Source organism: Dendropsophus ebraccatus, chromosome 13 (genome assembly GCF_027789765.1).
Source record: "Dendropsophus ebraccatus isolate aDenEbr1 chromosome 13, aDenEbr1.pat, whole genome shotgun sequence".
NCBI classification, from domain to species: Eukaryota; Metazoa; Chordata; class Amphibia; order Anura; family Hylidae; genus Dendropsophus; species Dendropsophus ebraccatus.
This window is the reverse complement of record NC_091466.1, coordinates 57,180,290-57,193,648: the sequence shown is the minus strand read 5'-3', so window position 1 is coordinate 57,193,648 and position 13,359 is coordinate 57,180,290. Positions and strand designations below refer to the sequence as shown.

General features: G+C 43.0%; 1 protein-coding gene across 3 annotated transcripts in view; it reads right to left on the bottom strand.

Moving 5' to 3' along the window:
* Window positions 1-13,359, bottom strand: part of HEATR5A (HEAT repeat containing 5A) — a 50,218-nt gene that overhangs the window by 18,140 nt on the left and 18,719 nt on the right. For all 3 annotated transcript variants that reach the window (XM_069950127.1, XM_069950125.1, XM_069950126.1), the window contains exons 10-20: window positions 12,480-12,591; window positions 12,060-12,212; window positions 10,928-11,027; window positions 10,172-10,281; window positions 9,895-10,058; window positions 9,444-9,619; window positions 7,992-8,097; window positions 7,252-7,442; window positions 7,009-7,168; window positions 5,117-5,306; window positions 2,813-2,982 (exon numbers count right to left, since the gene is read on the bottom strand). In XM_069950127.1, the coding sequence (XP_069806228.1) occupies window positions 2,813-2,982; window positions 5,117-5,306; window positions 7,009-7,168; window positions 7,252-7,442; window positions 7,992-8,097; window positions 9,444-9,619; window positions 9,895-10,058; window positions 10,172-10,281; window positions 10,928-11,027; window positions 12,060-12,212; window positions 12,480-12,591 (1,632 nt within the window). The remainder of the gene's footprint in view (window positions 1-2,812; window positions 2,983-5,116; window positions 5,307-7,008; window positions 7,169-7,251; window positions 7,443-7,991; window positions 8,098-9,443; window positions 9,620-9,894; window positions 10,059-10,171; window positions 10,282-10,927; window positions 11,028-12,059; window positions 12,213-12,479; window positions 12,592-13,359) is intronic.

Here is a 13,359-nt window from a genome sequence, read left to right as displayed (position 1 = left end):
GAGAGAAAAAGTGACAGACCATTGAGGACTGAGTCTAGCGCTCCTTTTTCTTCAGGCAGTATGCAAATTTTGTACATTATATAACATACAGAAATGTCAGATTTGGGATGATGTTGTGTTTTTTTAAGGGGGTGGCTTATTTATATACATTTACTAGTCTGGGTTTATTCACATAGACTATGTGGGACATTTATCAAGACTGGCGTACTTGTACGTCCTGTCCCCCCTTTCCTGGCTGGATTTACTAAAAGGCGCACAGGATCCGTTGGGCCCTGAGCCTGCAACAAAGCCACATGCCAGCTAGAAGGCGTAAATCATGGTAAATTAGGTGCTGGAAGAGGCCACGCCTCCTCCTCACCTTGCCACACCCCTTGCCCACCCATCAGGCGAGCGGAGGTTTAAGGCTGGCATATGCCATGGAGAAGGTTAGTTACACCATTGGTGCAACTATCATAAGTGTCCCACTATGAGCCTATTCCATATTCCAGAAGACCAATCGCCTTAGTCTGCTATACATATATGTTGATCCTAAAATTACGGGTTGTCACCAGTGATCATCAAAGACTAAATTTTACACTTCTTCAATGACTTTAAATTATAAATTTGTTTCTTAGATGAAAAATTAAGCTACTTTCTAAACAAAACGGTCTCCATTAAAATTCCCTACCATTTTTCTGCTGTACAATCTGTGTAAGACCTTCACACAGCTGGCTGTCCTGCTGCTTCTGACATAAACTGGACTACACACTTCTCCTGGCTGTGTCAGCTCTCCCTTTCACCTCCTTTTAAGTTCTCTGTATTAGAGATACCATCAGGGATGTTGATGAGTGGTTTCATTTGTTAGTATAGTTGTCTTGCAGAGTTGGGTGTTTGGCTCAAATCGGACTTGTAAGTATTGTAATGAGATCTATGGCTTTAAGAAGGTAAAGGGGCTGGGGTATCCACATCATATAAAGTGTAAAATGCTATTTTCTCTTCTACCCAGTAGAGCATTGCCTAGAGCATCACACTGCATTCGCTGGCTTGCTCTCATCTCAAGAGTGCATCCTGGTGCCACCCCTTTCCCAGGTTAGCGATGCACCCATAAACGCCGCAGGGTGAGCTGCTCCAATCAGTTAGTTAAAGGCCAAACGTTTATTTTAAAAAATGACTATTGTGCTCGAAGCTGCACTATAATCATTTTGTTAAACTTTGTAGTTCCCCTGAAAGAACAGAAACCAGGTTATAGGGAACAGAACCTTGCATACTAATGGCCATCTGAGGCAAAAACCATGTAGCTAAAAGGACCTAAAGCTTTCAAAAATGTCTGAGATGTTATAATGACATGTCAAAAGTTTCCTTCATCAGTGGGGTCTGTGCTCTGAGATCCCCACCGGTTGTTAAAAAGAACAGCCAGCAGCGCTCAACTGGGTGCTGTGCTCTTTGTCTCCATTCACCATTGCTCGACTTTTCTTGGAGAGCAGCCTGAGTGTTACAGGATTCACAGAAAGTCCATAAACTTCACTACCCCACTGATCACAAACTAGGACATGTCGGAATATTTTTAAAGCTTTAGGTAGCCTAAAAAAAAAACAGATGAAAGTACTGACATACAGCAGGCTATATGCATATGCATATTCTGGATTTCTATTGGACCCTGGTTTTTAATAATCCTATTTGCGTTTTTTGCAATCCCGTTTTTTTATCCTTTTTGCAAAAACGGATGGTAAAACAGAGGCAAAAATAAAGTCAAGAATTCAGTACTGAATTCAGAGGAGATAGCCCGGTGATGTAGCTGTAAATTAACTCTTTGTTGACCTGTTTTGGTGCCTCATCTCCCTGTACCCCTCCCCTCTCCATAAGAGAACCATGAAGACAGGAGGGAGAGCTTCAAACTGCTTTTTAATGATAAAAATGCATTTTTCGGCTAATAAACCTAATTCCAAAATTTTTTAAAATCGCTTGTACTATTTATTTCTGCAAAAAAAATTTAAACGACAGTGACACTTTAACATACTATACAGTGAATATACTAGCAAAGCACTTTAGCTCCATGTTTACACAGTCCACAGTACAGCGTGCAGATTTTTTTATTTTCTTTGTAATTTATGCAAGTATATATTTAAACATCTACTAGCCCATAAAGAATAGGGCGTTATCTGGAGGCGGACGTTACGGGCTCCCTAGGTGCGTTGTGGTTACCAAATAGATGGGACACTAGTTGATATCCTAGGTGAAAATTGGGGGGGGGGAGGGCGGGTCTGAATTGTTGTATTGTTGTGTACAAATTGCTTTATGCATATGCTGCCTGTTCCAAATAGTGTATTTTTATATCTGCCATCTCATCCTTTCCGTACAACCTGCCCTCCTCAGGGATACTGTGCTCTGTGGTTCTTTCTCGCACGTTAGACTCTTGTTGCTGTACAATGACTTTTCTGTTCTCTTTGTATACAATACATGCTTAAACATTGAAAAAATTTAATAAAAACTTTGAAAATAAAAAAATAAATAAAAAAAGATTTGGGTATACTGGTCCTTAGGGCTTGTTGAATATACATGTCTGATTACAAATTGTCATCTGGTTTGGCAGAATTACAAAAAAAGACATGTAGGCTGCAAAATATATATATATATATATATATATATATATATATATATGCAACCCACCACGCTTGTAATATGTTGACTAACATCCATTTTCCAGGTCAGTGAATACTCAGGGGACAACACAGTATGACTGTGTAAGTGCAAAATGTAAATGTAAAAATTTCCATTTTACTTGCAAGGAATATGAGGAGGCAACACTGAAGTGCAGACATATAACATTACTTACACATAAGGTTGGAACCAAACTGGACAAGTTGACATGTTTAGGGGCAAACATGTGAAGCTGCTGTAAACATGAGATGCCCTGGGCCTGGACCAAGCAGTCAGGATTCTCCTGCATCACCGAGCAAGCTAGCAAGCAGTAGTTCCTTTGGGATGCCACCAATTCTCCGCTGCCTATACAATGCAAAAGGTTTGACTTTAATCATGGTCAGAGACAATCAGCCCGAAACTCACACATAGGTGATAAAACAATATACAAACTTAAAAAAAAAAAAAAAATCCTAAAAGCAAGGTTACTTTTTCTAAAAGTAACCCCTTCATGCTGCAGCTAGCTTGGGCCTTAAAGGGAATCAATCACCTAAAAAACATAATAACGCTATTGATCCCCTGTAATACATTCCATAACACACTTTGCAAACATATCTGTATAGCCTGGTTGCCTGCCAGGTAGTGCAGAAAAAACATACTTATATAGATTGCTTCTATGTAGTCATCTGGGCGTTTCTTTTGGTCTGACTAGTCACAGTCCCGAGGCTGGGTTTCACTGTAATCACACCTCCATGGGCGCGATTCCCAGCTCTTTGCAATCCGTGATGCCTAGCACTGCGTAGCAGCATCATGAGGGGGGCCTAGCCTAGCACTGCGTAGCAGCATCACAAGGCGGGCCTAGCCTAGCACTGCGTAGCAGCATCACAAGGCGGGCCTAGCCTAGCACTGCGTAGCTGTATCATGAGGGGGGGCCTAGCCTAGCACTGCGTAGCAGCATCATGAGGGGGGCCTAGCCTAGCACTGCGTAGCAGCATCACAAGGCGGGCCTAGCCTAGCACTGCGTAGCAGCATCACAAGGCGGGCCTAGCCTAGCACTGCGTAGCAGCATCATGAGGGGGGCCTAGCCTAGCACTGCGTAGCAGCATCATGAGGGGGGCCTAGCCTAGCACTCCGTAGCAGGATCATGAGGGGGGCCTAGCACGGCGTATCGGCATCATGAGGGTGACCTAGCCTAGTACTGCGTGGCGGCATCATGAGGGTAGCCTAGCCTAGCACTGTGTATCGGCATCATGAGGGGGACCTAGCCTAGTACTGCGTGGCGGCATCATGAGGGTAGCCTAGCCTAGCACTGTGTATCGGCATCATGAGGGGGACCTAGCCTAGTACTGCGTGGCGGCATCATGAGGGTAGCCTAGCCTAGCACGGCGTATCAGCATCATGAGGGTAGCCTAGCCTAGCACTGTGTATCGGCATCATGAGGGGGACCTAGCCTAGTACTGCGTGGCGGCATCATGAGGGTAGCCTAGCCTAGCACGGCGTATCGGCATCATGAGGGTAGCCTAGCCTAGCACTGTGTATCGGCATCATGAGGGGGACCTAGCCTAGTACTGCGTGGCGGCATCATGAGGGTAGCCTAGCCTAGCACAGCGTATCGGCATCATGAGGGGGGCCTAGCCTAGTACAGCGTAGCAGCATCTGGTGGACATGTAAGGTACAACTGTGTCCTATCTCCGCTGTACTCCACATGTCTTACTGACAGCTGATCTCCTGGGATATTGGTGCAAGAGCTTAACAAACAATTATTCTGATTCCGCCGTAAGAAGCTGATGGGATCTGAATAAGGCCCATCAGTAACTGTGGTAAAAAGCTGCATTGGTGGTCACTAAGGGGTTAATTAGCAATTTGTAGTTATGGTTTCAGTGCCTTCGCTGACCGCGTAAAACACATGAAATTTCAGAGCATGCATGCATTTATTGTACATTATTGGTTTTTCATGTTTTTGTACTTTGTAGATTTCCCGTGAATGTACTGATCTGTTTTTATTAACATAGTTTTCTTTGTATGTTACGAGGACACTGGGGGAGATTTATCAAACATGGTGTAAAGTGAAACTGGCTCAGTCGCCCCTAGCAACCAATCAGATTCCACCTTTCATTTCTCACAGACTCTTTGGAAAATGAACAGTGGAATCTGATTGGTTGCTAGGGGCAACTGAGCCAGTTTCACTTCACACCATGTTTGATAAACCTCCCCCCCTGTGTTTATGTAACTGCTTCTTTTTGGAAATTTAAAGTGAAATCTGCTTTAGGAGACTGGACCTGCATTTCTGGTAAGTACAGCTTTGTTTTACAGTATGATAACAACATAAAAAATAATGAACGTTTATTGCAAACTTGCTTTATTTCACATCTACTGTTGATTTAGATTTTAAAGTTATAACAACAGTGACACTTTAAGCAAGAAATATAGAGTGTAAAAAAAGAAAATTCTCAAGACTCGGTGAGAATGTTTTATAGACACAGACACAATTTGAAGTTACCTTGGAGTTCTGGTCCCAGTGTATTCAGAAGAGCACTCAAACAGCGCCCTAAACTGCGATGGACCTCTGCATGTGATGGATGAGTGCTAAGCAGCGTAGTCAGAAGGAGTGACAGGGTTGGCTCTATATGGATATAATACAGTGGTCCGGAGGAGTCAATGATGATGGAAAGGGAGTGCAGGGCCCAGGTCTGTAAAGGACACAAAAGCAGGGAGGGAAGTGGGAAATCAATAACAGTTCAGTGGACGTCTGACACCTGGTAGGCCCACTAATCAACTGAATGACAAGGCCATGGTGACTGAGTAAGTGCTGCGGCTACCTCAATCCCAGGCGCTGTACAATATATAAATATGCAAAAGAAGAGCCCGTGGAGCCTCATTGAAGAGTCTTAAAACACAGGACTAGCCAGATATCCCTCCGGGAAGGACCCAGCCAAGGGGCAGCTCCTGTTAGGAAACCACCAAAACCACCATATTAAGTGGCCCTATAAAAGTCAATGTAATGACAAGGGATAAACCAAGGCTAGGTAACCATCCACATACAGCTGTTTCGGGTGTTGCCCCTCATCAGTGTGGAGCAGGATTCTGGCTAGGTGGGAGCAATGCCTAGTAGAGCCATAAGAGAAACAGATTGCTAAAACTCAGGGAGACCAGCCAAACGACAACACTGCCGGCTGCTAGTGAAAGAGCTCAATGCAGTGAAGTCCTAGGTGCACTGCCCCCTGGGAAACATGAATATGCAAAAGAAAAGCCCGTGGAGCCTCATTGAAGAGTCTCAAAACACAGGACTAGCCAGATATCCCACCTCCCACCTAGCCAGAATCCTGCTCCACACTGATGAGGGGCAACACCCCGAAAAAGCTGTATGTGGATGGTTACCTAGTCTTGGTTTATCCCTTGTCATTACATTGACTTATAGGGCCACTTAATATGGTGTTTTCCTAACAGGAGCTGCCCCTTGGCTGGGTCCTTCCCGGAGGGATATCTGGCTAGTCCTGTGTTTTGAGACTCTTCAATGAGGCTCCATGGGCTCTTCTTTTGCATATTCATGTTTCCCAGGGGGCAATGCACCTAGGACTTCACTGCATTGAGCGCTTTCACTAGCAGCCGGCAGTGTTGTTGTTTGGCTGGTCTCCCTGAGTTCAGCAATCTGTTTCACTGTACAATATATAGTGGCTATGCCAGGTACTATAGCTATAGTTAGTTAAATCACCTACTACGTTATCCCGAATTTTTTTTAAAAGTGCTATTTTCTTGCAGAAACAGCACCAGCCTTGTCCTCCGGTTGTGTGTGGTATTACAATTCACCTCCATTTACTTCAATGGAACTGAGCGACAAAGCCACACCCAAACTGAGGGCAGAAGAGATCCATACTTGTCCCAGTGATGGGGATACCTTTGTTCCCTCCAGCTGTTGCAAAGCTACAGCCAAAGCTTTGGCTGTGGAAGGCACGATGGAAATTGTAGTTTTGCTACAGCTGAGGGACAAAGGTTCCCCCATCCCTGTCTTAAAGGAACACTCCAGGCAAAACAAATACATTTAGTTACATCTAGAACAGGATCTGAAGGAGCAGCGTATAGTATAAAAGAATAAAAGAAAAGGACACCAAATACAGACATTGTGCACTAGCGCTAATATACTGTGTTCACTTTGTCTGGAAAGCTCATTATTAACATGGTTTTCTAGCAAGTGAGCTGAATGCTTAGGGACTGGCTTTGGTTCTTACGAGGTTTACCGTATATATTTGGATTAAAAAACAAGACATTTATAGGGGAATTCAAGCTTATGCTTGTTCCTATGATATGCTGTAGTCTTGTACCAAACTTCCGTATTTTAAAGCTACAAGTGATGAACAGTTCACAAATACTTAGATTTCATAAGTTTTTACTCACTTGAACTTCTGGAGACGTAGTGTCTTGAGATAGTGAATGCAAAATGGCAACGCAAGACGCCAAATGTTGGGTTGAACTAATCCCTCCAAGGTACCTGTGCAAAGAACCTAAGGCTAAGGAGTGACCAGTCCTGGACACCACATCTCTAGCTACTTTCAACCTAAAAAGACAAGCAAAGAGATTACCTTTACACATGAGATAGACAGAAGACTAACACAGTATCGATAACTCCAAATCACTTACTTGTCAAAGCTTGCTTGAGCTAGACTAGATGTGTATGCAGGGTCAGATGCTACATGGGCCAGCCTGGCCAGGCACTCCACAGCAGCACAGCGCAGCCAGGGGTTCCTGCTTTCCAGTGCTCCTACAATCAGGGACAGGCATGGTCTTCGGGTTTCGTCCGGCCCAATACTAATGTGGTTGGAAGCCAAATGCTGAAGAAACAAAGCAGAATCAAATGTAAAATACATGTAATAGACATGCTTAGTCTCCTACTTTGTTTTTAAGACAATAAATCATGAAAAATCCAATATTAGGTTGTATCTCTCATTTGATTATATCATTTCGGGACTAGGTAATTGTTAAAGAAGCATTCGTTTTTGTTTTCTCTCCATATATTGCACACTTATCTGTCTTTATTCCTACAGTGCTATCTGTTTTATCCCAGCTCTGCTACATCTATATATTTCATTACTTCAGCTGGCTGTAACCATGTGACCACCAGAAAATTATAGGATTATATCACCACCTAACAGATCCCTCTCCCCTCCACCACCCATCACTAGTCACAGGGATTCCCCATAATCAGGAACAGTGGGTGCCCCTGAGTCATAAACTTGTTATCCTCTCTGCTTTGGTTATGATAACAAGCTGACATGGAAATACAATGACACAGTGTTATAACCCACTCACCTTCAGGTATTATAATCACAACATTATTAAATATTCTAGTTAATACAGGGTTGAACATATAAAACACTTACTTTAAGGAAGCAGCATAAAGCAGACAAGGCGGATAGCTGGACACTCTGCTGACGGGAGCCCTTTGTCTGCTTGACAGAATCCACTAACTGCTCCAGTATCTGAGTCCTGCAAGCAACAACGGGTTAATTTCTTTATGGTGAGATGAATTGTAAGGGGCCTAGTAGACAAAGCAATTTTTCACTTTCAATTTGTGCTAAAAAATTGCAAACGAGAGCTTTTGGAAACAACCTTAAATTATTCACCAAGAAAAAGGGATAAAAGCGGTGGCTTCCTTGGCGCAATCCGTCTGTACCAGGAGTCTGATGTCTGGATCACTGGGTCTCCTCAATGTTACCGGACACTGACTTTATGTTCTGGTGAAAGAAGTTCTTTATTTACATTCAGCTACGCGTTTCGAGGTGGCCACCCTCCTCTTCATCAGGCATCAGGTTGCCTGATGAAGAGGAGGGTGGCCCTCCTCGAAACGCGTAGCTGAATGTAAATAAAGAACTTCTTTCACCAGAACATGGAGTCAGTGTCCGGTAACATTGAGGAGACCCAGTGATCCAGACATCAGATTCCTGGTCCAGACGGATTGCGCCAAGGAAGCCACCGCTTTTATCCCTTTTTCTTTGTGCTAATTCTGCTGACGGAACTCCTGGCTGAGTTACCGGAAGGTGGCGGGCTGCAATCCCACTGCAATTTCAAGCTCTGAATAGTGTCGTGCCTAATTCAGTACGACCACACCAGGTGAGCGTGCATACTGTGTACTTGTGTTTGTGGCTCCCTCAGAGTTAATTTTCCTGCACATGCAGCGCTTATTGCTTTTTTCTTTCATATATTTGAAATTATTCACCATCATACTAAGAACGATAGACGTTAGTTACCATCAGAATTACGATTGTTTATATACTCGAACACAAACAAATTTTCGTTAGTAGTTTGACCTGTATACACACAGAAAGATCATCGCTTAAAAGGGAATCTGTCACTAGGTTTATTAAATGAGGGCAGCATAAACTAGTGACAGAAATGCTGAACAGAACGGCGTATTCCTTAAATCATTCTGTTCAGCCGTTCTCCTAATATGCAGGAGAATAGGATTGTTGCCACACCCCTCCCCCCCCACCCTCCAGCTGCTGATTGACAGTTGACTGCCTATACACAGCATGGATAGATAACTGCAAATCAGCAGCTGGTGGGTGGTGTTTTCTGCTTCTCATGAATATCCAGGACTACTGAGCACATGCACATAATGGAGAGGACCACTTATTGCCCATGTTATTCAGGAGGATCTCTCTGAATCAGCTGCACTGAACAATTAAAGCAATACATCATTCTGTTCAGCTTCTCTGTCGCTAGTTTATGCTACCCCTAGATAAAACAGGATAACTCTTCTGACAGAGTCAGAGTAATAGGGCCCTAAGAATCACATCTAATAACTTGACCAGTGATGACTCAATGAACATTACCTTTGTGACTCCGGCATGTGAGACAACAAAACACCGAAGAGTGAGGCAGCAGCTTGAATCACAGTAAAGGCCGGGGGCAGAGGGGTAGGAACAGGCTCTCCTTCCGAGGGCAAATGGTAGATTGCATAAGGGTCATATTCTAAGCTACCACCGGGGATTCCATTACTGAGAAGGAACTGTAGAATAAAATATATGTATACTTATGTGTATAATCAGATAAAGACAAAACTTGCAAGACAAAGTTTGACATTTCAGGTATAATTGAAGAAGTGAAAGGAGTCCAAGGCTGAATTCACACATCCCGTGTCCGTGAAACAGACCAGGGTTTGTATTCAACGTCCGGGTCGTCTTTGTTTCACGGACGAAACACGGGACGTGTGAATGCAGCCTAAGTTTGTATCAACATCTGAGCAGAGCCCCACCACCAATCCAACTCGCCTATAGTTCTCACCTGCTCTTCTATGGCTCTGTGATCACTCTCCTGCAGCGAGGGCCCCAGGAGTATTAAATCATCAGGATGACAAAGTGAAGGCAGTAAGAATACGGCTCCGCTAGGCGTGTACTCAGGTGAGGACAGATCTGCAACCAATTCCTTCATAATCGCACAAAGGCTTCCTATTAATCATAATGAGAAATGTATAGGATGTGAGCTGTGAATACACATAGCGTAGTAGAGAAACATTAGAAGATCATATAATATATCATACAGTTATAAAGAATAAAAATACCTTGATATGCCTTTGGAGGCATCAAAATTAACAACTGGTAAAGCCTTTGTCTGTACAACACAGAGCAAGCCTTTAAAGAGGTTCCATATAGCTTCTGTAGGCTGGGTAACCTAAAGAAGAAGAAAACTATATAAGATAATGCAGTACACTAGAAATGCTTAGGGGGAGACGGGGACTGTGAGATCTTCAATTAATATGGGGGTATTCCTATTTTAATGAATACATTCATACCTGTTGTTGGGGGGGCGGGGGGCTTTGGGGATCCTGTGTCCAACAAAAATCTTTTTCTTTCAAATCAGCTGGTTTCAGAAAGTTATATAGATTTGTAATTTACTTCTATTAAAAAATCTCAAGTCTTCCTATATTTATTAGCTGCTGTATGTCCTGCAGGAAATGTTGGTTTATTTTCAGTCTGACACAGTGCTCTCTGCTGACATCTCTGGCTGAGACAGGAACTCTGTTTCGATTTTATATAAATCACCATAGAAAACCTCTCCTGCTCTGGACAGTTCCTGTCTCGGCCAGAAATGTCAGCAGAGAGCACCGTGTCAGACTGAAAATAAAACATTTCCTGTAGGACATACAGCAGCTTATAAGTACTGGAAGACTTGAGATTTTTGAATAGAAGTAAATTACAAATCTATATAACTTTATGAAACAAGTTGATTTGAAAGAAAAAGATTTTCGCTGGACAACCCCTTTAAGGACTATATGAGAGATCAACGAAGTGGAGAAGCCATGGTGAAGAACACTTACTGGGCAAGCAACCTCACAGCAAATGGAAGAGGAGGAAGAAGTCGCTGTAAAACATCTTCTGTCACAAGATCGCCGCAATGTGACATAAAGCTCTGAATAGCTGGGTTAAAGAGGAAACGGCAAATATTATATAAAAAGAAAATGTATAAAACGAACAATTTCAATCGTGACACCTTTGCTTTTAGAAGGGGATATCACTGCAATACCATAACCTATGGGGAAACCACACAGCAGCACATGATGTACCCACCGCTCCATACTACAGAGCTGCAGGGACTCGTGGCTCCATACAGACTCTGTGCCCATGGATCTGCTGTGACCCAATGCACAACACTCATTCAGTTTTGCTATAAGCTCTTACACAGTTATGGGATGGCTTTATTGCAACCAATGACATTTTAAGGTGAAGTATCAAAAAGGGAAGAATTTATAGGTTGTTGTAAACTTTCAAAACATCCCTTTAACCCTTTCAGGACAAGGCTAATGTCAAACAACTGTGCAGAAATTAATGGTACAAGTGATTATCAGAAACGCTGTAATAGGTTTTATTAGGTAAATAAGTTTCCTTCTGTACTGAAAAGGCTGTTTTCCCATCTCCCCCCCCCCACACACACACACACTTCTTATCTGTTCCAAAGAAGCAAAGTGAAGATGGGTTTGCTGTGCCCATAATAACCTATGGAGGGGGGAGGGACCGAGGTGGATGAGTGAGCAGGAAGAGGAGAGAAGGCAGCCTGCACAATGTGCAGTACAGGAGGAAGCACAGAGGCTAGTCTGCATCCACACTGTAGCTGAGCATAGACAGAGAGATTGCGTTTATCCCCCTACGCTGCTTGGACGATCTTTAAATTGTCCGGGTGGCCCACAGAAGAGGGCAGTGGTCTGCTGCCACCACTCCTAGTATACAGAGCGAAGGCCAGTAGACTGTCACTATCTGGTTTTTGGTCCATGCTTTAAAACAAGAGGAGGAGCTCTTTGTCAGACTAAAAAGAATAAGTATGGGAAGACGCTAAATTTTTTAAATAGAAGTAAATTACAAATCTATAAGATTTTCTGACACCAGCTGATCTGAATTTTTCTTTTGCCAGAGTACCCCTTTAAGGGTAACAATGTTTAAATGTAAAATACTTACCAGTCATGGCACCTGCTCTTCCTTCTAAGGTTACTTGCCAGGTAAAGGAATCTCCTCTACTGCGCTCCATGTCCAGGTCCTTAAGGTTTCGTGGGAAGACGCTCCGCCAGAGAAGCAAAAGTCTTCCTAAATGAGGCTGAACCATTGCAGGCCCTGTAGAGGAGGTTGAGGGAACCATTTAATATATACTAAAAGTGTTACAGCTAATGGAAAAACCTTACCAGAAAAACATAACATAGATAACTCTTATTAGCCTCTGGGTCAAACTAATGCGTTTCATGTGGATATACCTGGGCAGGTTGTGCTCTGTTGCTTACCGTGCCCTGAAAAAGGAACAATTCTCACTGTGTGAATAGAATGACTTGACTTCAATATCATAAAAATGTTGGCTATACATGGTAAGACCTCAATAAACCTTACCCAAAGTCATGAGAGAAGAGATCAGGATCCAGCCTGCCTGTACTCTCTGCATAGAAAGGCGGCTGTTCTGGTTTGCAGAGCACAGAAGGTCCTCAGCCAAGACCATTACCACCTGAAACAACCCAGTGAGACAGAGAAGTATCATCAGTGTTGGCCACGCTCTGCAATACACTACAATTTAATTTAGATGTGCATGTGATGGGGATAGCCCTGGTACTACTTCCCCATCATCTGCTCATACTATGAGCAGATGATGGGAGGAGTAGTACAGAGAATATGTGGTGGCGGCGGGGCTGTTTGGTGATTGGGATGGCCCTGGTACTACTCCCCCATCATCTGCTCATTCTATAAGCAGATGATGGGAGTAGTAGTACAGTGTATATCTGTGCATACATAGACATGTGTTACATAGACATCCATTAAATCCATAGAGTGTCCAGCAGGAGGTGCACTATATATATATATATATATATATATATATATATATATATATATATATATATATATATATATATGTCAATGGTACTCATTGACTTCTATACATAATGCGCCCCCTGCTGGACACTCCATAGGAATTACAGCTCATTCGTGACATCACGGTTTTTGAGAGAATTTAAGGATTCCATGATCTACTAAATTAAGGGAAATAGCACTATGTGGCCATTTCCCATAATAAATGTACATTAGGAATTTGTCTAACTTTAGCATAACATAACATATTAAAAAATACTTTTGGCCGAACTTCTCCTTTAACCTAAGTAACAAGTTGATCATATATGATACATAAAGTGGCGTAGGCTTCTTATTCCCATCATTTGTAAGAGGCCCAGAGGTTTACCCCCTAAAAGCAATCATGAAATGATGGCTTACACCCCACTGG